The 25,518-nt window shown below is 49.1% G+C and overlaps 1 protein-coding gene across 1 annotated transcript in view; it reads left to right on the top strand.

Annotated features, from left to right (window-relative positions):
- Positions 1 to 524: 524 nt before the first annotated feature.
- LOC311183687 (calpain-9-like) overlaps positions 525 to 25,518 on the top strand; it is a gene marked incomplete at both ends in the record, with an annotated part of 157,990 nt that continues 132,996 nt past the window's right edge. Inside the window, 1 exon segment of the mRNA XM_084253231.1 lies at positions 525 to 557. Within this exon segment, the coding sequence (XP_084109357.1) occupies positions 525 to 557 (33 nt within the window).

The following is a 25,518-nucleotide window of genomic DNA, read 5'->3' on the forward strand; positions in this document are numbered from 1 at the left end:
ATGTTAAGTTAGTGATGTGTGAGGGCTGTGTGAGCCCTGATCACATGATAGGTACCTCAATGACTCACCACCGCCCAGATACAGACGACAATTGTCAACTTGAAGACAGGATTCCAGTTCCCGCAGAGCTCTCCCTGACCAGCGAACACTGCCTGCCACCTCCTGGACCCATGTGGCTCCTGGAGTCCTTCCTCATCCCGCATCCTCCAGCTCCCCCGGGTCTCATCAGGGCATTAGGCAGAGGGTGCTGGGTGCTGCCTTGACCAGAATGGGCCCCGCCCCTCAGCTCCCCTGGGTCTGCAGAGTACCTGGAGGGAGGAGGGCTCTCTCTGCAGTTTATCATCAGGGCATGCCCCATCCCCCCATCTGGCCTGACAGGGAAATTCCCAGGCAAACCGTTAGACCAAGAGCCACTCAACACAGGAACCCTGAGCTGGTTCCCTTTTGACTGGCCCACACATCTTAGGCCTCCCTGCCATTCACAGACCCCGAGCCTACCTGCCAGTTGGGAGCTGCCAGCAGCCATGCCTTACCTCTACCATGCCCCAGGGCCCCAGGTGCCCCCAGCTCCCAAGGACGCTCGCATCATCCACTCCTCAGGCCAGAGCTTCGAGCAGTTGAGGCAGGAGTGCCTGCGGAAGGGCACGCTGTTTGAGGACCCAGACTTCCCGGCCAACAGCTCCTCTCTCTTCAACAGGGAGAAGCCCATCATGTGGAAACGGCCAAGGGTGAGTGCAGCCAGAAGGTGGGGGTGGCAGGCAGGGGCTTGTAAGGAGGATCCCAGGACCCTGGAGAGGGCAGCAGGAGAGGAGGGAGCAGGAGGGGAGGCAGAACACAAACCTGATCCAGGCCGGCTTCCCAGGGGAGGCCATGCAGAGTGATGGCTGGGAATGATGCAGGGAGCACACAACAGCTGGTGGGGCTGGGGGTGCTCTAAGGGGGACTCCAGGGCATCTGCTGCATCCAGCCCCCAGCAGTCTCACTCCCATGGAGGTCAGGACTTGAGTCTGACAGTGTCTTGGTAGTCAGGGAGAGGAGGTCAAGGCTATTCAGGATGAGTTGGGCCAGTCCCAGGCACCAGGTCCCACCCAAGAGGACAGGGTGGGAGGCAGCCCCAACCCCCACTCCCAGGAAGGTGTTCACCTGGGTGATGTATGTAAAGTGCTCAGCAGCTTCTGCTCAGAGCCCAGGGTGCTCAGTGTGGACGGGGGCTACGAAGCAAGCGTGCAGTGTCTCCATGATGGGGGTGCATAGGAAGCAAGGGGCTGCCCATCACATTTGTTTTCCCTTCCCGCAGTACCCATGAGCCAGTGTCCATGCCCCCCCCCCGACCCCTAACAATTGGAGGTGATGGTCCCAAGGGCCATCAGCTGCTGCCAAGGACAAGGAGTCAGTATTTACTGTGCTGGGTTAGTCAGGGCTCAGCCTCTGACTGGGGGGTGCTGGCTGCTTTCCCTCAGGTGGGGACCTGCCTTGGAGAACCCCCAAGGGTGGGCTTCAACTTCAAGGAATGGAGTGCAGAGAGGGCTGGGATGCAGGTGATACCCTGCCACCCATCTGTCCAGGGACTGTGGTCACACCAGTCACACCACTGCATCCCCACACCTCAGTCTCCTCCCTGTGAAGCTGAGACACTAGTGCCCACGGTAGACACGGCGTCCTGCTGCGGTTACTGGCATCACCATCATTTGCTCTGCATCTCACCTTCTGAAAGGCACTGGGTGCCCCATGTCTGCCTTCATGCTGTCTCCTTTCATGAAAATAATGAAGATGTGTTAAATACACAGCCTGTCTTCTTAAAACACACACATGATTCTGGAACTTCAGGGAAGATTTCATGGTTCTTTATACAGTGGTAAGCTCTTTATTGCTATGCCTGATGTAGGGTGTGTGTGTGTGTGTGTGTGTGTGTGTGTGTGTGTGTGAGTGTGTTCTGACCTATTTACCAGTCCACCTGAATCATGTCTAAACTTCTTCTGGTCATCTAGTATTTTCCTAAACCTGACAAGGCTATCACTGAGTGCCTCAGGCTTTCTCCTGAGAAATTCTAGTTACTTCCTTCCTCCTGGTGGCCTCCCTGCCTCCACTCTTAGCCCATCAAGCCACCCCCCTCCCCCCTCGGGGCTCATGCCATCCCCTGATCAGTGCCCTCTCTGGGGTCAGCACTGCGTACAACGAGTCATGGATTCCCCCAAAGGCCTTGTCCTTCCACAGCCTCCCTTTGTCCCGCCACCACAACACACTGTGAACATCACTCAGAATGTTGGGCATGGTGTAGGAAGCTGAGGAAGCTGAGGAAGCTGAGGAAGCAATGGGGTTCTCACAGGCAAGCCAGTGCCAGCCTCACAGAAGACGGGCTCTGAAGGGGGCGTCACAGTCAACAACAGCACCGATGGTTTCATTAAAATAGTATGGGTTAGAAAGAAGACACCAAGTGTGCTTGGGGGGATGAAATCCTCCTAGGGAGGGTCCCTGAGTGTGAGACCAAGTTCCCCAAGCAGAGAAGAGGCTCCCTGCACTGACAGGCATGTAGGCAGAGGGGATGGAGGGGCCAAGTGATGTGACTGGTGCATCCTACCACGAGGCTGGGCTGTCCCTTTGCTTGTCCCTCCATGGGGAAAACATAATGAAACAGGAATGAAGTGTTCTGCTGCAAGAAAGGAGAGCCCGCCAGGAAGGGGCGGGAGGGCCAGGCCTCACTGACGATGCCCTCATTCTTCCAGGAAATAGTGAAAAACCCAGAATTCATGCTCGGAGGGGCCACCAGGACTGACATCTGCCAAGGGCAGCTTGGTGAGTGAGAGGGTCGCGCACGGAGAGCTGGTGGTCGGACAGATGCTACTGGGGGTCTGAGCTGCCGCCAAGGCACAAGCAGCACAGGTCCCAGCCACTCCCTGCACAGGGATTGGGGAACATGACTGCTCCCATCTTCTGCTTCCCCCTCCTCCCCAGTTGGCCACCTGCTCTGCTGAATGGGAGCCAGAGGACTCCACATCCCTGGCGCTCTGCTCCCCACCAGTTTTCAGAGAATAGATAGACCCAGAGGCACTGCCTGGCTGCTGGCTCCATCAGAACGTTAGCTCGGTTGCCTGCGAGGCCTCCCCTCAGTTCTCATTGCCTCACTTAGTCTTCCCAACCACGCTCCCAATTTTACAGAGAAACCCAAGTTGAGGGAGGCAAAGTAAATTATCCAAAGTCACAGACATGATAGACATGCAGACTCAGGGCCCCAAATTCCTCTTAACCACTTTGCCACACTGCCTCTGGGGTTCATGCTTTAAGGACCACCTCAACCCCCAGAGAAATGAACCAAAGAGAGCAAACTACTGTGAGCGGGAGCAGACACTGAGTTCCCTACAGCTGAGGTCACCACTGTGGTCTGACGGATGAAGTGGGACATGCCGGGAGCTTCATGACAAGTGGCTGAGTTACCTTCCCAGAACTCAAAAGTCACACCTAGAATGATGATAGATGGTTGATACACAGACAGACAGACAGACACACGAATCATGACAGAAGATAAACAGATGACGGACAGGGAGGTAGGTAGGTAGATGATAGACACAGAGACACAGACATGGTGGACACATGGAATTATACATTCTAAATATGACCTTGGCTTTTAAAAATATAAAGTGTTCAGGTTGGTCTTCATTTTCTGAGGTTTAGTCCCCCTAAGTGGTTCTCCCTCTTCTCTTCAACATCTCCCTCTTGTTGTCAACCCCATTTTTCCTCTACTCCCCTCACACACCCCTCCATGCATCCCCCTGGTGATACTTTTTGGCTAGGGATTATCATTCACTAGAAAATCGTTGATGGGACTCCTTTGTTTTTTTCAAAGTTTTAATTTGTCACTTTGGTATAAAACTATTTTGAAATTACAACCTTAGTTGATAGTTGATGACAAATATTATTTTGTGGCACTTTTTCTACATCTGAATACTGTATATAACATATGAATGAGGGGCCTCCCCGGGTGGTGCAGCACTTGAGCCCTGGGCTTGGGAACTGCGCACAGCCTCTGCAGCACAAGTTCGCTCCCTGGACACGTGGTGAGGGACCCACATGGCGTGATAGACCTCTCCTGCCGACCGCTGCTCTCCTCAGCAGTGTAATTCGTCAGTCTGCCTGTTCTGATCCCTGCTGTGGCTCTGGTGAATTCTCTCACCCTTCGCCCTCTGACTGTACCCGGGCTTGTGTAAATAAATAAAAAAATCTTAAAAAAAAAAAAACATATGAATGAAGGAGGGCCTCCCTGGTGGCCTAGGGGTTGAGTCTCAGTGCTATTACTGCTATGGCCTGAGTTGGATCCCAAGCCAGGGAGCTAACCCACATATGGTGCAGCAGACCTCTCCTGTCTAGCAAGCTGCTGCCCTTAGCAGTGTATTTCAGTAAGTCCAGCTGTTTTGCTCCCCACTCTGTCTCTGGTGAATCCTCTCACCACTCCACATGTGGCCTATAGTTCACTTGTATGCAAAAAAAAACCAAAAAACACGTGAATAAAGAATAACAATAAAATGGACAGCTGTGAACCAGCCCCCCAAATAAGCACTTGACTATCACCAACAACATCGTTGCCCCTCCCTATAAGTGGCCACCTGCATGCTTTCACCCGACAAACTGAACTTTGCGGGCACCCTCACCCAGCATCGTGCTTGAGGTGGTCAAACCTATCCATTGGCACAGACTCAACAGTGATCAGTAATTTTCGTCTCTTTTGGGGGATTTTCCCTTATTTTGACTTGTATAAATGGCATCTGAATCTCTCTTCAAAAGCTGAGCACATTTCTGGTGAAATAGTCTCCGGCAATGACCAAGAAAGGGTTGTGTGACAGTGTCCCATGTCCAGTGGAACAAAAAACTTTCCAGAAATGTCAACTCCCAGGAAGCCACACTTGAGTTGCAATGAATTCAAGTGGTATTATCGACTACAAACAAATAGATTTGGGTTACAATGGGGAGGTCCTGTTGGATAAATAGGTAATTCCCAATGTCTGCTCAGACATCTTTCACAGGCAGCAGCTAGAGCTCTGATAGGTACAGATGAGGTGCCCGCCCCATGCTCACTATGAGCACATGAACGCATGTGGGAGTCTGTACAGTGTAAGCTTAAAACACTGCTTGATGTTCACACTCACTTTTGTGTTTTCCTCTGAATGGGGGCTAACTTGAAGGTTATAGCTGGGGAAACCAGCAGATCAGTCTACAAATCTTGAAAATGCAAGATAAGTGAAAGTAGATGATGCCCATGGAGCTATTACTACCTACAACAATGCTAAGTCTAGCCTGGGAAGGCATGAGCCCCAGCAAAGTGCTCCCTCTGAGCTCACCCCAAGTGCCACGGGAGAAGCAGGCATGAGACATCACTCACCCTGGCCCGCTGACACTAACTCTCTCAGCCCTGGCCTCCTGGACTTCCACGGAGCTGACGTGCAGTAGAGCACATGGACACCCACGTGGGCATGACCTATACCACTGCCAAGACAAGAGCTGTCTGTGCTAAGTGGGCAGGAGAGCTGGGAAGGGAGGCAGAGGGGAGAGATTTGCTGGTAACCTTTCCTTATTTTAAGATACAGAAAATTACGTGGTCCCATCTGGAATGCCCCACATCTCCTTTGGCCATGGAGTTGTCCTTTTTCCCACAAATTAGCAGTAAGAACCGCGATTGAGGACTTTTCACTGACAGGTGACTGCTGGCTGATAGCTGTCTTTGCCTCCCTGACACTTAATGAGAAAGCGCTGGCCAGAGTGGTCCCCCAGGACCAAAACTTTGGCTCCAGTTATGCTGGGATCTTCCATTTCCGGGTAAGTGAACTTACATCATTGGGGCACAGTGTGATGTCAGGTGTTTCTGCAGTGTTGGTCTTCATGGGTGCCTTTTCCTCTTGAGAGAGAACTGGTCAGAGAGCCCTGGAGTGTCCACCCCGGCTCTGAGGGGGCCATGCAGGGTCTTTGAGCCCATGTCAGGGGCGGGTGGGATGCTCCGCATGTGGCTCCGTGGACAAAGCACAGCTGAGCCCATCGCAGACCCCATGTGCGAGTTCCCTCCAGATCTGATGGAGAAAAAGCAAAGTGATAACATGGACAAAGGGGGGCTGGACCTCCTGTGAGACTCAACCCTGCAATCTGCTTCTGCCGCGGATGACAGTTCTGGCAACACAGCAAGTGGGTAGACGTGGTGATTGATGACCGGCTGCCCACCTCCAATGACCACCTGATCTTACTCCACTCGGCCGACAGCAATGAATTCTGGGGCGCCCTGCTGGAGAAAGCCTATGCCAAGTGAGTGTCGCCCAGCGTGGGCAGGCCCCTGTCCCAGGGAGGCCAGTCTCCCTCCTGGGTCCTTTTCAGGGGACAGCTGTGGAGAGGGACACTGAGGCTCTGGGATGGCACGTGTGGGGCGGCAGGGCTACCCGCCTAGGTCCAGCCAGGGCTGGAGGTGGAACAGGAGTGGCTGGGGCAGCTTGCTGTCGGGGTCTAGCTGTGCCCATCCTCAGGCACATGGCGACGCGCATCCCTTTCCGCCCCTGAATGTGGATCCTGCCTTTGGCAGCAGCCAGAGTGCAGGGATGTGTTCTGGGCAACGGCCCCGCCAGCACAGCCAGGGCAGAAGCCTCAGGGCTCCTGGCCAGTGGAGACTGAGATGTCACATTCCCCACTTTGGAATTCTCCTTTCAAATTTTTTAAATTGTAAATTGACTGTTTTAACCATTTTTAACTGTATATTTCAACGGCATTAAGTTCATTCACATTGTTAGGCACAATCACCCACACAGCTTCATCCTGCCAGACTCAAACTCTGCACCATTCACACTACACCCCCTCCTCACCCCCCCCCCCCAGCCCCCGGCCACTACCCTGCTACTTTCTGTCTCTGTGGATTTCACTGACATAGGAACCCCGGCTAAGTAGAATTTCGACAGTCATTTTAATCACCTGAGTGGCCGGAGTTCCTCTGGCAATGTTGCTTTCCAGCCCAGCACCTAGTCAGGAAAAGGCCATGATAGCAGAGCTCCAACGATATCCCCTTGGGCTCAACATGTCATCAATCTGTGGAAATACATCCTCAGAGACAGGAAGCAGGGAGGAAGGCCATGCTTCTACCTCCAAGTGGGTATGTAAGTGGCCAAATAAAGTAAAGGTAAACCGAGGCTCAATTCATCCTGATATCAGCAGGATGGGATTAAACCATGAAAGTACCCAAGGTGCTCCTTTGCCCACATGCCCACCTGGTCTGCATAAACCCCCTCGGTGCCACTGACAGGCTTGGGGTGAGCAAAGGGGATGCTTTCCAGGCCTGGTGGGGGCAACCCAGTCCTTCAATGAGTCCTACCATCAGGGACCCCTCCTCTCTAGGGTCAGCTTCTCTGTTTGGGGCTGGGTAGGGTGTGGTTTCATTCTCCAGGAGCTCAGAAGAGAGAACCCCTCACTCCTCCCCACCCCCACCCCAAGCTGTGCAAAAGGCTTGAGTCAGTTGGTAGAATTTGAAACCTTTGCCTCAGGGAGAAGAGTACAGAATAGGTTTCCTAAAAAGAAGGCAAATTAGCTCATAGAAAGATGTTCAACATCATTTGTCATTAAGAAACTGCAATGGGGGACTCACTGGTGGTGCAAGGGTTTAAGCACAGCACTATGAAGCAATCTGCAGCTTCTGGAGTGAGTTCAATCCCTGGCTGGCCAGGGGGACCCACATGGCGTAGCAGACCTCTCCTGCCTCACCCGCTGCTCCCCTCAGCAGTGTATTTCAGTCAATCTGCCTGTTCTGTTCCCCACTCTGTCTCTGGTGAATCCTCTCACCCCCCACATCTCTGGCCTGTAACCCAGCTCTTGTATGCATAAATAAATAAATCTTTAAAAAAAAAAAGAAACTGCAAATGAAAACAATAGTGAACATTGCTACACACAAAAAAGTTTATTTTCTAACTCAAGCAGAGTATACATCCATAAAGTGTGTGTCTATATGCACATTCTGTGTGTAGGTATGTGTATGTGTACATGTACAGACATGCTATGTATGCAGTTGTGTGATTGGGAGTATCTGAGACCAGGCAGGAAAAGCTCCTTACCTCTCTGTCTACACGTCTAATTCTTTCTTGGTCAGGTCCTGTGAAGAGAGAGAGAGACTTATTTAACATCACAGCAGCCCTAGAGGGGCGAGGACAACTGTCCCCCCACTTTGCACATCATGAAACTGAATCGTGAGTGGGTTCACACAAGCACACTCAGCTTGTAAGAGGTGGGTCTGGCTCTTGAACCCGCAGTCAGAGTAACCCACACCAGGCTCCAATCTCACAGAGATTTCTTGTGTCTTCAGAGCATCAAGTAGACCCCAAATCCTACTTCCCATCTTCCTTCCAAGCCACCCAGCCAGGGCAGCCTTGGGAGGTTTCTGATTCGGTTAGAAAAACCTCTGGCTGGGGGCGCCACCTGGTGGCCTCCCTTATCCCTGCAGCCGTTTCCAAACTTCCTGGATTCACAGGTTGAAAGGGAGCTATGAGGCACTGCATGGGGGTAGCACCACGGAGGCCATGGAGCACTTAACTGGGGGTGCAGCCAAGACCTTCACAACCAAAGAGGCTCCAGAGAACTTCTCTGAGATTCTAGAGAAGACCTTGAAGAGGGGCTCCATGGTGGTCTGCTCCACCGAGGTAAGTCGCTCATCTGTCTCACCTTCCAAGCTCTCTGCCAGAGTCAGAGGCAGGAGCAGATGCCCTGAGCACACACACACAGCAGGGCTGGCACTTCCAGGACTGGGGAGTGTAAGTGTTTGTTTATTTTAATCAAAGCAAAAGTTTCTATTTAATGTCTTTCAAATGACGAAGCTCAGACACCCTTGCTGTGTCAGGTAGAACAATCCCGACAAATCTCTGTCCCTTTCTCTACCCCAGCGGTGCTGTGTGTCCCCTTCTCAGCTCTGCCCTTGCTCATACAAACAGCCACACACACTCAGGAATGCAGAGCTAGGTTTGATTTCATGAAATGAAACACTGCTGTTTTCTGGAATGGTTGTTGATGTCACACATCATGAAAAATGTATCAGTAGATACTTAACAGTATTTTTCTACTTTCTTTATGTACACAGACACATAGTTTTGCCTCATCTAGTTGTGAAACTTATCCAAGTTTTCTGTTTCCTCTTGAATTAACCTTGGGAGTTTGTTCTTTGCTACTAAATGACCCATCTCCTGGTGTTTTAAGCTAGTGACCCTGAGCTGAGTGTAACACAATGTCTCATCGTGCATGTGACCGTGCACCCCCATGAGGGGATGATCAGACAGTTTTGTCTGGGGCCAGAAAGTTAACTCGTTTTTGGGAATGAGGAGCTTCTCATCCTGGGAAGAGGCTGGGAATGCCTCATTGTCACTGCTAAGGGGCCTCCTGCGGAACATTTTGTGTGTCCCTTCCTCCTGGGGAGCTAATAAGCCAGGCCAGGCAGAGCTGAGTCTGGCCTGGTAGGGGAGTGACTTACACGATGGGCCCAACAGTGCTATTTTCATGTCTTAGGCCATGAGTACTGCAGAGTCCGAAGCCTGGACACCTTTTGGTCTCCTTAAGAGTCATGTCTACACTGTGACCGGAACTGATCAGGTAGGTGACGTGCAGTCCTGCTGGTGGGTGCAGGGACAGCCGTGACCATGCTTGTCCTTTTCCTTAGTGCGTTGAAGCTTAAACTGAGCTTTCAGACTTCAGAGAATGTGTCATCTAGAGGAGGGAGCCAGCATGCAAAACCGTAAAACAGGGAAGAAAGCAACAGGAGCTTCCATCATAGTTCCCAACTTGTGCAGCAGATAGGAGAGCCTGGTCTTTGTTTTTCTTTTCTTCTCTAATTCCACATCAATCCTGTAATAGCGTTCTCCAGAGAAAAGACTCAATAGGATGGATGGGTGGCTGGCTGGATGGCTAGATGGCTAATGGATGGATGGATAGATGGATGGATGAATGGATGGATGGTAGGTAGAGATATATGGATAGATGGAGATTGGTACAGATACAGATACACAGTGGACCCATTTTGCAGGGGCACTAGCTGCACATAACTGTTGACTCCTCAAAAGCTTAACTGCAATTGTCCTTTAGTGTCTGTGGGGTATTGGTTTTAGGGCAAACCTCCACCCCTATGGATACCCAAATCCATAGATGCCTAAGTCCCTTATAGTAGGTTCTCCAAATTCAAGATTCAACCAACAAAGCAACATCCAGGGTTGGTTGGATCTGAACTTGGAACTCTCTGATAGAATAAAATCCAAGAAAGTGGAGCCACTCAGTTTGTTCACACTGATATTGTTTTGTCCTGTGTAGTGTGATGTATGTGTGTATATACATATATACCTGTGTGTGTATATACATATATACCTCTGTGTATATACACATATACATACACACCTATATCAGGGGAAACTGCTCTGAGAGCTCAAATTTCTGGCTAGTTGATGAGCAGAAGTCTTATTTTCTCTTTCTCCAAAGCCCTTGTGAACTGTGCAGTTCCTGCCCCAGAGCAGAGTAAGGACGGCTGGCTGGGCTTTCTTTACTGACTCCGGCTATTGATATGGACAGCAGAGATCCTCAGATGATACCCCAAATGGGAGAATATTGGCTTTGGAAGACTTAGACGTGGTTTTTATTTATTGTTGCTGTTTAAATTCCCAACATGTGTTTCTATGCTTGTCGTTCAGTTGTGAGTAAGAGGCTAAGGATGAAGGAAAGTCAGGAGTAGCTCACTGAGCACTTCTGAGAATTACTCTTCCCCTTTCTCTGTGGATTCTGAGGCTCCCCAGATAAACAAGCCTCTAGGGAATTTGCAGTCTAGCAAGTCACTCATTCATTTGAAGATTCATATCACGTTAGCCACTATGTTTAGCAGGGCAGTTCCGAGGGCAAGTTAAGAATGGATGAGTTTTGACATGTTTTTAGTGTATAGAAGTCAAAAGTCTTCCGGTAAAGCCAGCCCCGGCTGAGAGGAACCACTCCGGAACTCACACATGAACTGATCCTTTCACATTCCCCTGCTGCCTTTGCCTTCCAGGTAAACTTCCGAGGCCAGAAAACTGAGCTGATCAGAGTCCGGAACCCTTGGGGCAAGGCTGAGTGGAATGGGCCCTGGAGCGACAGGTGGGTCCCCACCTCGTCTCTCAGGCTGGTGCCCACCTTAATGCTGTTCATGGGGTCCAGTGGGCCAAGGCTGGCTGGTGTGTCCTGGGAAGGAGGAGAAGTTTGTCTAACCTGCTCCCCTGGCTTTGCTCCCCTGGCTTCGGATGACCTCAAGTCTTTCCCCTTCATGCCCTGGGGCCCGCCTTGCAGTCAAACTTGACTCTCAGGGAAGACTCTTTGAGTGGCCTGTTGTCTTCCCTGGGATTGTTTTCATGTCGGTGACTTTATTTCCTCCCATGAGGATAGTTCACATCCCCATCTATCGTGGGTCTTTATCTCCACGTTTGAGTGGCCCCAGTGAAGTGTGTGTGTGTGTGTGTGTGTGTGTGTGTGTCTGTACATGTGTGTGGTGGCAATGAGTATTTTGTGTGTGAGAACCCCTGAGTGCTGCCAGCAGGTCAGTACAGGATTCTCTGGCCATTGGCCAGAAGCCCAGTGGCCCAGGAGAGGCAGATAAAGTGGAAGAGGAAATTCAGTCACTACGACTGCCCTGATGACCAGCATTATTTATTTGACTCCAATTATAGGAAAGATCTTCCTTTCAGGCCTGTGTCCCCTCCATGTCCCTTGAGAGGTGGCGCCCGTGCCTGGGATGTAGGGATGTAGCAGGTGTGCACAGGCAGGATGCACCCTGACCTGTCTCTACCGCCTCCCTCTCTCCTTCCTCACCCAGAGCTCTGGCCAGCTTGGGCTCTTGCTGTCCTCTCTGCCCACCTGCAGCTCCTGGGACTCTAGGGAGTCTGCACAAATCTAGAACTTGATTAAAGCCAAGTCTGGGTTTGGCCTCAGCTCAGACAAGTCACCAGGGGGCGCCAGTCATCTGCGTGTCTGTGGCTTTATTAACCAGAATCCAGCTTGAGGGCACAAGACTCACACTGAAGTGTCTCCATCACTGCTCCCTTCCTGCCACCCCCACCCCCTCCTGCCTTCCACCGCCTCAGAACCAAGGGACTTTGGCAGAGACTGATTCACACCAGACCCACATCAAAGCAGGCATGAACTCGGCCTTCCTCTCCTGGCGGAAAGGGAAGGAAGAGAAATCACGAAATCAAAAGGAATGAGACTGCTTTTAGCTCCTAAGATTTATAGAGTCCCTTAACTCAGGGGACAGAGTCTCTAAAAGGACAAAGGCTACCTTTTCCTTTCCCTGAGAAACATGGTGAAGAGGGAGAAGTGGGTTTTACTGGAACACAGCTGGGGACTGCCTGCCTCCAGGCAGCCTTGGGGGGATGGGAGGGTCTGTCCCCACCCTGATCCCAGATCCTGATTTTGCCTGGTGCCAGAGGGAGGCTGGAAAGCTCAGCTTAGCCTTTGGACCCATTATGTGGGTGTGAGCCATTGGAAGAAAATGGCCCAAAGGAAAAATCAAGGCTCTTAGTTCTGTTCTCCAGACCCTGCCAGGGGCAACCTGGAGAGAGGTTCTGGGTTCACTTGGCTCTTCTGAGCCCTCCCCCAGGAGTCAAGACCCATGGGGTGTGGGGAATTGGTTCCCCCCATGAGAGTGCTGAGGTGGTGGCAGAGGCATTTGAACTGCACTTGATCATTCAACAACACAGGTTTAACTGTACACGTTCATTATACTCAGATCTGTTACCTCTCAGCAGGTTCTGCAGCCACTGATTCAACCAACCTTGCATGATGGTTGGCTGAATCCTCAGATGCAGAACCCTCAGGATAAGGAGGACTGACAATAAGTTCCATTTGGATTTTCTACTGCACAGAAGGTTGATCACACCGTTGTTCAAGGGTGAACTGCTTCTGGAGACTGATGTGTGTGTGTGTGTTGGAGAGAGGAGGATGTCCCAAAGAAGCTGTGGCCTTAGAGGTGTCATTCCCAATTTGGAGGGCAGTAGGTAGCTGCTCACCTGAGGACAGGCAAGGCCCCCTGGCAGAACATGACCAGCTTCTTAGGGAGATCGCAGAAAGAAAGTACTTGGTAGATCAATGTCAAACAAGCTTGTCAAACAAGTTATGATTATGACTTTTCAAAGTGTCAGCTGACAAAGAACAGAGGTCAAGTGAGTTTCCCTGCCTGTGGTGGTCTCATGAGAAGCACCTCCTTCCATTGGCTGTGCTTGGAAATGTACTTTCTGACCAATCTCAAAGCCTCTGGCACATTTCTGGGGTCCATGGTATAGTCACTGACCAGGATCTATTCCTTTCATAACTGCACACCCTGGTTCCTATGGAAGGGTGCTCCCCCAGCCTAAGGCCAGTACTGCTCATGACCCACATGCTGATTTGGTTTACTCCTAGTTCTTCTGAGTGGAGTTCTGTGGACCCCGCTGAGCAAAAGCGCCTGTGTCACCCTGCTCTGGATGATGGAGAATTCTGGTACAGTTCTTACCTCTTTATTTCTGTACTAACTGCAAAACAGGTATGACAAGCCCCCATGGCCTTTAGGTGTAATGAACACCCCATTTCTTCCTGTCATTTTATCATACATTTCAGTAAATCATATACTCCTGTCTCAAAACCCTTATATCCACCCAGGTTGGCAAAGGATTTAATATGTCACGTGTTGGGGACTCTCCCCATCTCCAGACTTGTTTAGAGTGTCAAGGGAATCCATGTGACCCAGGAAACAGAAGGCTCATCCTCCCAGCTCTCACCCAGCCTCCCTCCACTGAACCATCCACCATCCAAGTTTGCATTTGAATCTGCAGCCCAGTGAATTTGCATGCAGGCAGCAAGGTGCTCCCTGGGTCACTACCTCCAGGCCCAACTTGGTGACAGGGACCCTTGAAGGCAGCCACCTTTGGAGCATCTCAAAATATGGATCAGTGGGAAGGAATTCTTAATCTGGCCTTTCCACAGAGCTGAACATCTTTGCTAACGGAAAGTTGGTTAATGGCCCTTTATCTCTAGAAATCATGTCAAGTCTTGTTTCTTCCTATGGGACCCGGAAACAATTGACTCTTTCCAACTCTGCAAGACCACAGATGTCTGATTTCTGGTTCTGTTTTCTCTCATATGCTCACGCCAGTGAATTCTTGCCTGAGTTCTTCCCTTTTTTTTTTTTTCATTTTATATATATTTTACACCATTATTCATTTTTGCACAATGTATGCATTTTCATCTTGATTATATTCCCCAACAATTCCCACCCCCCTTATTTTGACCCTATTCCCTCCCTTTCTGTTCCTCCCCACCACCCGTGGTGTGTCTCTGGTTTTAGTTGCTTGTTGAATTTGATTTTTACCTGATTATAATTAGTCTTTTTCCTGGTCCCTTATTTAGGTTTTCTAAATTCCTGCTATGAGTGAGACCATCTGGTATTTTTCTCTTTCTGGCTATTTCACTGGCACAATACCCTTCCAGCTCCATCCATGTTGCTGCAAATTTCCTGAGTTTATCTTTATTGATTGCCGAGTAATATTCTATTGTGTATATGTACCACATCTTCTTGATACAGTCATGTATTTTTGGGAATTTTGTTGCTTCCATAGCTTAGCTATTGCAAATAGTGCTGCTATAAACATAGGGGTGCAGGTGCCCTTTGGAATTAATGTTTCTTTGTCCTTTGGGTCATTAGATATGAGCAAAACCTAGTCCCTCTCATTAGATGCATCCCAAACTCCCCTCCTTTACATAACAAAAGACACTTTTTATCACTTTCAACACTAAGAAAATTCAAGTTCTGGGAGCCATTGTCAGGAACTGTGGATAAAGACCAAATATATGAGAAATATACTTTGGTCACCTGAATGACAAAATATTTCTGATAAATTAAAATATCACACTGTCTTTACACTGATACTGAAACCAGCAATAGGCTCACTTCCTGTCACTCCTCAAAATCAACCACTACAGCACCATTTTAGGGGGAAGAAAGTGCTTTTTTAATTGTGAGGTCAACCAACAAGGAGATAGTAGGCAAGGCTCAAATCTGGAAAGTAGAAATGATTTTATAGAAATGGAGGTAGAAAGGAAATAAAAGTTAGGAATGTAAAGTTTATGGGCTTGACTAAGTCTGATCAAATAGTTACAAATGGATCTATATATGAAAAGGTTTCCAGATTTTTGGGATGGACCCCTTGCTTCTGGATGTGGTCTAATCTGTTCTTTTTCCCTGTTTTCTTGGTTTTGTGTCAGTAGTCTCTTGGTTCTGACCAGCTTGGAATATGGCTTAAGATCAATTTCTTCTGCACACGTTTGTGTCATAGGACTCATAGAAAAGTGTCACACGATGTTGTCTTCCTAAGAGCAGGTTCAAGAGATTGTCAAACATGCACAACTCTTCTGGGGATCACCCATGGTTTCAATACCCCCAAGTTTATATCTGCAGTTCCTTTCCTTGGAATTCCAGAGCCATATATTCAAGGATCTACTCAGTATCTCCCTGTGAATATCTACTCAATAGCACCTCACAGGATCACATGCCTAAACCTCAAATCCTTCTCTCCCAAACTTGCTACAACACAGTCTTCTCCATCTTTATCCATCCAACTATTCAAACCACTTATCTTCTTGCCTTTCATTCTTTTCCCCACATTTAATCCTCCAGCAAGTCCTATAGGCTCAACCTTCAAAATATGTCTTAAACCTGATCACTGCTCACCACCTCCCGTCCTACCAGCCTGGACTGACCCACCCTCATCTGTCACCTGGACAACAGCACGCACTTCATAGCTGGTGACTCCACTTCTATCTGTGCCCTTTCTCATGGGTCAAGGGTTATGGGTCATGTTAACACGTCCTACTGTTTCTCCATCTAATCAGAGTCAAAGCTGAAAGCCTTATGATGACCACCCTGGTCCACCATTATCTTTGAACATCATCCTTCACTCACTTAGCCGTCTTTAGATCTTGTTCTCCAACTACCTGGACTGCCAAAAAGTCATTATGTCCCAACCCCTACACTCCAGGCCTCCACCTGAACAGTCAGAAGTTCCCTTAGCTGTTTATCTAAAATATCCCCTACACTGCACGCTCCCCCTTCACCCTACCTTGTTTTCCTTTGCAGTGCTTATATATATATATATATATATTAACCTATATTTTAAGCTTTTCTTCCTTTTTATCTTTCTTAACCTTTTCGTTACCTTTTTTTGGGAGGGAGTCTATTTTCTTCTCCCCAGACCTGATTTCTCCCCAATCCTCCAGGACAGAAGCAAGTGCTCAATAACTGTTGGATGATTGAATGAATGAGTAGGTCATGCCATGTCATCCCTCCAGAGCATGTCTCTCTCCACTTTGCTGCAGGATGGCATCTGTGGACTTCAAGGCCCATTTTGTCGACGTGATGATCTGCTGCCTCACTCCTGATGCCCTAAAGAATGATGGCCTCCACAAGTGGTAAGTGACGGTCCACCAAGGAAGCTGGGTGCCGGGCTCCATGGCTGGAGGCTCCCGCGAATCCCTGAGTTGGTAGTCTCCCTGCCCTTCTCTTTGTCATTCCCAAGTGTTGAGTCCAAAACAGGACAGCAGTGGATCAGGCCCAGGACCCTAGAGAAGGCCCAAAACATGGAACTGGACAGAAGCATTTCAGTGATGATTGGGAAAAGAGGATGGCAAAGGTTTGGAGGGCTTTGGATAAGAATTGCTCAAGGAACCTCCTCTGTTTTACCACTTGGGTTATCTTCCTTGACAAGTAATAGAAAACACACTCCCACTAGTTTAGAAATAGAAAACACACTCCCACTAGTTTATCCCTGGTGGCATAAGGGGTTAAGTCTCAGCACTATGCAGCTATCTGCAGCCTCTACAGCACGAGTTCAACCCCCAGCCAGGGAGGTGACCCACATATGGCACCTCTCCTGTCTTGCCTGCTGCTCCTCTTGTTATAGGGCAGCCCCAATACAAAACGGGTTGCCTGACTGTGGGTCCTCACCCACACTTAAAAGGCCTTATCAATGCTCTACTGCAGGCACACACGAAAGGTTAATAAAAGGTTTATTTACAAGGGAAGGGCAAATGAGGCAATGTACAACTCAGGGAGAAAAATGGGAGACAAAGTTATAAATGCATCCTACGCGATCCGCGGATTTGGAATCCCAAATGGCACTCTGAGAGCTGGCTGCAAGCCAGGAGCCATGAAGCCAGGAGGTGAGCTAGAGAGCGAGAGCCCCTAAGGCCCACGTGTTTCGTTTTTATACCAACCCTGGCTGCTTAACTCCACCCTCAGGTCCCAGCCACATTCCCTTTGGTGGTGACGGGATTTGTCTTTCCCAATGTCTTGATGGCTTTGGTCTGGAGTGGGGGTGGAGTCCACAAAGCCTGCATGGAATTAGCTCAGGACATCTTTCCCCCTAACACCCTCAGCAGTGTATTTCAGTCAGTCTGCCTGTTCTGTTCCCCATTTTGTCTCTGGTGAACCCTCTCACCCCCACACCTCTGGCCTGTACCCCAATTCTTATATGCATAAATAAATAAATCTTCAAAAACAAAGAAAAGAAATAAAAAGAATTTATTGTCCTACATAACTGACAAGTCCAGAGGAGTAGAGTGGGCTTCAAGCACAGATCGATCAGTGATATGCTTGTGATAGTCTGTTCTGCCCTCTCTGCTCTGTTGACTTCTCCCTCAGGCTGTTTCACTTTACAGGGATGGGAGGGCAGCCAGCTCCCCAGCCCTCATTCACTGACCTGCTCAGCAAGAACTCCTAAGGGTCATCAGACAAAAGCCCTTAACTTCCCTCTAACTGGGCATTCCCTAAGCCTGTATGCCTGGTGAATGCTGCTGACTGGACTTGCAGAAGCCATGGTTCTTTCTCGTCAGCAACAGAGAAACAATGCAATCTTTGATTGTTAAAACTCGGCTGCAAAGTCTTTCTCCAGTCTTCTCTCAGACACTGATACACACTGAGGATGAACTGACCAGTATCCATTCACACAAAAGACCACTATGCGAGATCCGTGCAGATCGGCAACTCCTGTGGCTGAGCCCATCTTTTACCCTTCATGTTCTCTGTCTGTTAGGGGGGTGAGGTCAAAGGTAACCCCATTCTCAGTGCATGTACAATAGTGAATAATGGAAGGTGATATTGAACATAAAAAATGCAGCGTATAATTTGCTGTGATAGTGAATATCATACACATGCACCATCTGCTGTGATATCACAAGTATCAGTAACAGACACAAGTAGCTCAGTCACAGAAAAGCCACATTCAGCTCAATTTCCCTTGGCTTCATCCTCACTGGAGACTCCTAAACTATAATGAAAAGCTCTGAAAGGGTTATGTTGTGGAAGCCCAGGGGATGAGGAGGTAAAGAGGACTGTCCTGGTTTCATCTAAATGTTTGATTATTTTTTCCCTTTGAATTTTCAATAATTTGTCTTTGGAAATGCTTCAGGATTTAATCTGTAAAACTGAATTCTTCCAGGCCCTTCTGTGGTGGATATCTCACATGGCTCACCTCAGCAGTGGACTTCGTTCTGGCTGTTTTCTCCCTGTTCTGACTCTGGTGAATTCTCTCACCCTCTCACGCTTCTGACTGTACCCAGTGCTGGTATAAATAAATAAATAAATAAATCTTTCAAAACAAACAAACAAACAAACAAACAAACTGAATACTTCCAGATATTTTCGTATTTAACAGCTGAAGGCTGCTCCTCCCCTAATCTGACTACTTCCCAAGTGCTGCGGGTTCCCCTATATGTGTGGGCACCAAAGTAAACCTGCTGTCACGGTTCTCCTAATTCCTCACCTGTGAGCACAGAAACACACCCTCCCAGTGGGCTCAGGGGTTCACATCGATGGGGGAAGGGCCAAGGGTGAAGAATCCAGCTTCAAAAGTGATCTTGTTGGTTCCACTTCAACTTGCTCTATAATCTTTTAAAAGTTTCCCACGAATGATTAACCCTCAACAAGCTGAGTGTCTTCTTTCAAAACCCAGAATTGATGAGTTCTGCCTGGAGTGATGACCACATGGTCTTCCTCGAACTTTCATGCTGAGCAAGGTCTGAGTGACGAGTGGAGAGGGAGGTCCGTGCCTAGAGGCTGCACACCCTGTGAAATGCAGTCACAGAAGAAGAAGGCTTCTATGGTACAGAACCTTCCAGCACCTCTGAACCCTGTAGCTCTGCAGCGTCTAATGGGGAAGTGAATCTATGATTATCAACATGGTTTTTGTGCCCACAGGGACATGGATGGAAATGTAGACATTGACCTTCCTGAGGTGAGCCTTCTTGGGCTACTGTGGAGGGTGGGATTCAGCAACTGTCCTGGAAATTTCCTTCAGACCATAACATCACTGAAAATTCCCAAGTTCAAGGAATGGTTACCTCGATGCAAGGAAGTACCTTGATTCTAACCTCTTGGAGAACAAAAGTGACCTTTCTTCCAACAGAACCGCCCACTCCCTCTGTTCTTTGAGAGGTTACTGATGTTTTTTAGGTGGATGGAATATCTTTAAAAAGTATGCAATTTCAGAAAAGCAACTGATAAAACAAAAATGGGAGAAGCAGGCAGAATTTTTGACCATGGTCTTGGAGAACACATCAATTCTCCCTGATGTTGTCTGTTGGGAGAGAGGTCGGGGCTGCTTTTATTCTTGTCCAAGGGTTGTAAGGCTTCCAAGAGACGCTGGTGTGACCAGAACATCTGACACCCCCATCTCGAGCAGTGACCAGTTTTCAGGAAGGACTTTCTTCTCCTTGCTGCCCTCTCTGGGATGCAGCTTATGAGCAGACCCGAGAGAAAACATCCAAAACCTTTACTGACCTTTGCCATGCACCAGGCCCGGTGCTCTGTACTAGAAAGATCCTACCTATAAAGATTTACCAACTACCATGACAAATGATGAAGCAGGGAATTCTAGTCAAGATGGTGCAGTAGGCGCTGGAAGAAGGGGAGGGGTGATGGCAGCCCTGGATGGACCAGGCCTCTGCCAGGAGTCAGGTTTACAAAAGTCCTCTCATCTGTCAGGTGAGGAGGCAGCACCAGTCCCAGTAAGTCCTTCCAGATGTTTCTTCTAAAGAGCCCTCACAAGGAGAGGAAACTCTTATTCCTAATGCTACTGGCTGTGGCCAGTCCTGGGCACCACCCAGCACAGGCATGTGAGGCTGCCATGGAAGTCCTGGCCTCCACCAGCGGGCGGCACCACCACCTGCCCAGGGCTGACCTTTCTTGCTTTTTCTTTGGGAAAGTAAATGTCAATTTCTCTCTTGTGGCTCCCAAGCAAGTTCCTCTGGTTCATTTTTAGCATCAGAAGCCAACTTCGCCTGCTTGGGGACAGAGGAGGAGCAGAGGTTACGGGCCCTGTTTGAACAAATCGCTGGTGAGGTAGGGCTGCCCGTGCCCTTGATGCCCTGCAGGGCCGAGGGGCCTGGCCTCCCCCTCCAAGGATGAGGTGACACTTCCCAGAGATGGACCCAGAGGCAGGCAGGAGCTGGCGGGGAGGAAGCAGCCCTGTTCTCTTGAGAAGGGCTAAGGATGGCCTCCTCCTCACAGCTCTCACTCCAGACTGCACTGATGGGGCCACAGCACCCAGCGGAGCCCAGTCAGGCCCAGAAACTTTATGTGGGAACTACAGAAAGCCTTAGGAGGGGATTCCTTTGACCTCTGCCCAGAATTTGGCACCTTCATCCTGCTCTCTCTGCTCTGCTGAAGGTGGTGTTGTCAGGACAGTTACCGTGATGCCACCAATGCATGCCCGCATTTTGCCAGTTCACAGAGATGTGGCCAGGTTGGGCAGCTGCGGGTCAGGCAACCTGGAGCATCTGTGCCCTGCTTCCTGCCCTTTCCCTGCCCGTTCCCACCCTCTCAGCTGCTCAGCTTGCTTGTTGGAGACCCTGGCTGTTTGGAGGTCGGGGGAGTGGGCGTCTTCCCTGTCCTGCCCAGGCTTCCTATGTCCTTGATACTGCTCTAGCCGTGTTCCCTTGACACCTCTCAGCTGGTAGTTGTAAATAGTATTAGCCTAGGTCTAAGACTCTGTATTTTTCTCAAGCTTCTGAGCGCAGCTGGTGCTGAGATTTAGTGGGATTTACTGGACCATCTAGGTCAATGGTTCTGAAATTCATCCACAGTGCTTTTAAAAATAATCAAAGAACCATAAACCCAGTTGTCCTGATCAAAGTGGGATAAGCCCCAGTATGGGCATTCTTGAAGCTCTCCTGGTGTTTCTGCTGTGATGCAGGCTTGGAAACTCAGATCCTAGTGTCCTCTGACACAAGAGCCATTGGACTCAGGGCTAGGGGAAGCATGCTTGGGCTGGCCTGACTTACTCCCCTCCCTGGGTAGCTGGAAGGTCTCAGAGATGTGAGCAGGCTGCGCACAGTACAGGGCACCCAGGCAAGCAACAGGGTGCTGAGGGATGGACTAGCTCTCAAGTCAAATGTGTAATTCACATACATACAGTATACCCATTTAAAGCACACAACCCAATCGCTCTTAGTTATTCACAGAATTATGCAATCATCACCACAACCAATTTTGAGAGCATTTCATCACTCTAAAAAGAAACCCTATACCAATTTGCCATCCCTTCTCCACTTCCTCCATCCCCTGGCAATCACTAGTATACTCTCTGTCTCTATAGATTTGCCTGTTCTGGACTTTTCATATAAAAGGAATCATGTAATATGTGGTTCTTTTGTATCTGGCTTCTTTTACTTAGCATGTTATTTTCAAGGTTCATTCACGTTGTAGCATGTAATATACAGGATAATATTCATTTATATGACATGTTTGTTGTGTGGACATGTATTTTCATTTCTGTTGGGAATTTAGTTAAAAGAATTGCTCAAATTCAGAAGTAATTTTATAGCTAATGTTTTAAGGAACTGCCTGACCATTTTCCAAAGCATTTCTTTTACATTTCCATTAGCAGTGCATGAATGTTCAAATTTCTCCAATAATTTTAACCCTGTTTGTAGACTGAATTTTTATGAACATTTCCCCCAGATCATTAAATATGCTTAAAAATTCATAAAGATTGTGTAATAACCCATCATAGGAACATAACCCAACTTATTGTTCAGACCCTTCCACTGGTGCTTTCTAGAACTTCTAATTTTTGCCATTATAAATAACCTAATAATGAAAGTCTTCATTTACAATTCTTTGCTTAGAAATCATAAAGAGAGGGCCTCCCTGGTGGCGCAGGCAGTTGAGCACCACAATGTGAAACTGTCCACAGCCTCTGCAGTGCGGGTTTGATCCTAGTTGGCCGGTGAGGGCCCCACATGGCACATCAGACCTCTCCTGTCTTTCCCGCTGCTCCCCTCAGCAATGTGTTTCATCAGTCTGCCTGTTCTGCTCCCCGCTCTGTCTCTGGTGAATCCTCTTACCCTCCTGCACATATGGCCTGTACCCCAGTTCTTGTATAAATGAAAATCTCTTTTAAAAAAGGGGGGGAGGTTTAATTTAAAAAAAAAAAGAAACCATAAAGAGAGGATAAATGGATGGAAGGATATTCCCATTTTTAAGGCATTATTCATATTTTGTAAATTTTCCTCCCCAAGGGCCATGTCAACTTCCACTCTCCTCAGTATCCTAAGAGACTGACAAGGTCAATACCCTAGCCAGGCACAGATCTGACCACCCTGTGGGACTCCTAGCTGCTGGGAACAGTCTTATCAGATTTCAACTGAATTCTGCTTTCATGTGTGATTTCAGATAAGGACATTCAGTTTAAGAAGCTAAGTCTGATTTCCTGTAAAAATGTCATTTCTCTAATGGACGTATCCTTCTAAATATGTGGGCAAAAATAGATGTTAAATGTTTTTGTCTGCAGACCTCCCCAGGACATAGCACCCGTAACCTGCAGGCTAGTCTTCACAAACAGTAGCCAAAGACTGGGAGACCCCTGGAACTAGAAATGGAACAGAACCCAGAGGCACAGACTCTCTGTGGGGGATTGTTTTTGAAGATGTTACCAGAGCCAGGGTCCTGCTACTTGCATCTTGAAGGCCAAAGCTCGAGAGACGAGAGCTGGTGGAAGGAAACTAGGTTTAATCAGGAGCCAGCGACCTGAAGAGGTGATGGGCTATTTTCTCAAAGGCCATCTCTGAACTTGAAAGGTGCAGGGGCTGTGGGGCAGGTGGATGAGCATGTGCTACCTGTTATCTTGGCTTTGTGGCCATTAGGTGATGGGGTTGGCGTCATTCATCAAGGGTAGTGGCTATGGAATTCACCACCTCGGTCCCAAATCGTTTTCCTTAAGTCAATTCAGGGTTGGTGATCCCTACAAAAGTTCTCCATCTCAGTCTCAGTTGGGTTTGTCTTCAGGACCAGAGCAAGGACGAGGAACTTTTAGTAACTGGGCTGGGGTCAATACCTCATTCTGGAGTTACTCCTGCGCCTCATCTCACCACCTGCTCTTCCTTCTTGAGAGGTGATGAGCAAGGCCTTTCTTCTGGGCCTGCTTCCCAACAAATGCAGGGGCAGATATTTGGTGCCCAAATATGAGGTAGAACTGATGGTAACATGGGTGTAAGCCCAATGTTTTATACCATTGAGTGACAATTATTCGGAAGTTTTAATGTCCCCAGCCTGTGGGAGACAAAGGGAACTAAGCAGTTCAGGGCACAAGATTCCAAGATGAAAAGAAGCTGAACAGTAGGTGAGGGGCAAAGAAATGTGGACTTGGCTGAAAGTTATTGGCTCGATCAGGGGCACTTCATAATGATGAATGAAGAAGCTTCTCTTTCCGTTGGTGCTGCCCTCCTCCCCTGGAGAACCCCTTCTCTCTCTGCGTCTCAGTTCCCAGTTGGCCCTGGAGCTCAGCCCAAGGTTGTTTGCATTTGCTGCATCTGTGAGTACCAGCCTCAAAGAGAAGAGTTTAGATAAGGTGTTTTCCTTTTGTGCTCTTTAGGGTCTGAAATCAATTTAACTTTCCGCCTCACTTCCAAAAGGACTTGAGAATCTTACTGCCACTTTGGGGTCCCATCCCAGGAAATGAAGAGGGGTGTGTTGGGGGGGGGGTTGCACGGATGTTTAATCTTCAGGTGTACTCCCTGTCTGACCCCGACCTTGTGCCTTCTTTAGAGATTCCTGGTTTAATAATTGAACCATCTCCCTAGAAGGCCGAATCCATGTCACCCATGCCCGTCACACTGCCCGGCTCTGAATTCTCAGGTAGAAACATACTTGCTGCTTCTTCCTTAACTCACTCCTGACACAGACCAGCGGCAACGGGAAGCTGGAGTTTGATGAATTCAAAGTGTTCTGGGACAAACTGAAGAAGTGGATGGTACGAAACCCTGCTGAACTTGGCCCCGAGGGGATTGTACAGACCTAGAGCAGAAGGGGCTTTTAAAGATCATGGTGTTGCAGGCAAGAGGGTTAATTTTCAGAAAAGGCACAAGAGAACAAATCATGATGAATTCCAGGAGGGCTTGTGATACTTCTGGAGGCACCATGGTGCTTCCACCCCGAGGGAAAGCCGAAGGAAGCAACCTCCTTTGCAGGGCCCAACGCAGCCCTTGGCTCTTTGGGCCCTGGAGAGGACTCTCCCCTCCACACTGGCCGCCCCCCACTACTGCACGGGTGGGTGTCCCCTCCCTGGGGCCCTCCTCCTCCATGCCTCTGCTCTCCTCCCCCAGAAACTTTTGCGTCAATTCCACACTGACAAATCTGGCACCATGTCCTCCTACGAGCTGCGGATCGCCCTGAAATCCGCAGGTAACAAAAACCCGGGGCCGGGTGCAGGCTGCCTGTGTGTCAGGTGCTGCCTGCAGACACCGCTTGCTTTGCTCTGGACTCCAGGAGGCGGCGGGTTTTTGACCTGAGCAGACGCCTCTTCAGGACAGAGCCAGACGTCAGACCCAGAACTCGCTCAATCACTTCAGGGCCCGCATTTTAAATCACTGTGCAATGTTGGCAGGATTTTTAAAAATATATCCACAGAAGATGAACTTAGTCTGACCCCAGAGGCCTCAGAGCCTCGGACCAAGTTTTCTGCCCAAGCAGATTTACATGCGACCCTTCGGCGGCAAGCCACAGTGCTGCAAGGCCTCTGATCTGCTTTCAGAGGGTGAGTGTTACCGACAGACAGGGCACGCCTGGCACTGTGGTTTGCAGTCAGCGGGCCTCTCACACACTCACACACTCACAGACTCTGCCGTCGGCGTCCCTTCCCCGGCCTGGTCACCAGCAGACTGAATCCTAACTGGATGATTTATACATAGTTCGTCCACTGCTCCTGGCAGGAAGGATGGGTTTGGGGGTGCCTCTGGCTATGCCACGGCCATGGCAGGCTGAGCCTCTGGGCTCCACTGTCCTTTGCCACCCACAGCCCCCACCAAGCTGTGTGGTGCTTCTCACAGAACATGTTTCGGGCAAATGGCCCCTGGCCTCTGCCGACACCTGTGCTCTCGTTTCCTCCCAGGTAACCAAGCATCTGGAAAGCTTGTCAGCTTTCAAGTCTACAGGGACAGAATTTACAAAATCAGGACCATTTGGGTCCTATGTGAGGGAGAAGACAA

This window comes from Talpa europaea (assembly GCF_964194135.1).
Source record: "Talpa europaea genome assembly, chromosome: 14".
NCBI lineage: Eukaryota > Metazoa > Chordata > Mammalia > Eulipotyphla > Talpidae > Talpa > Talpa europaea.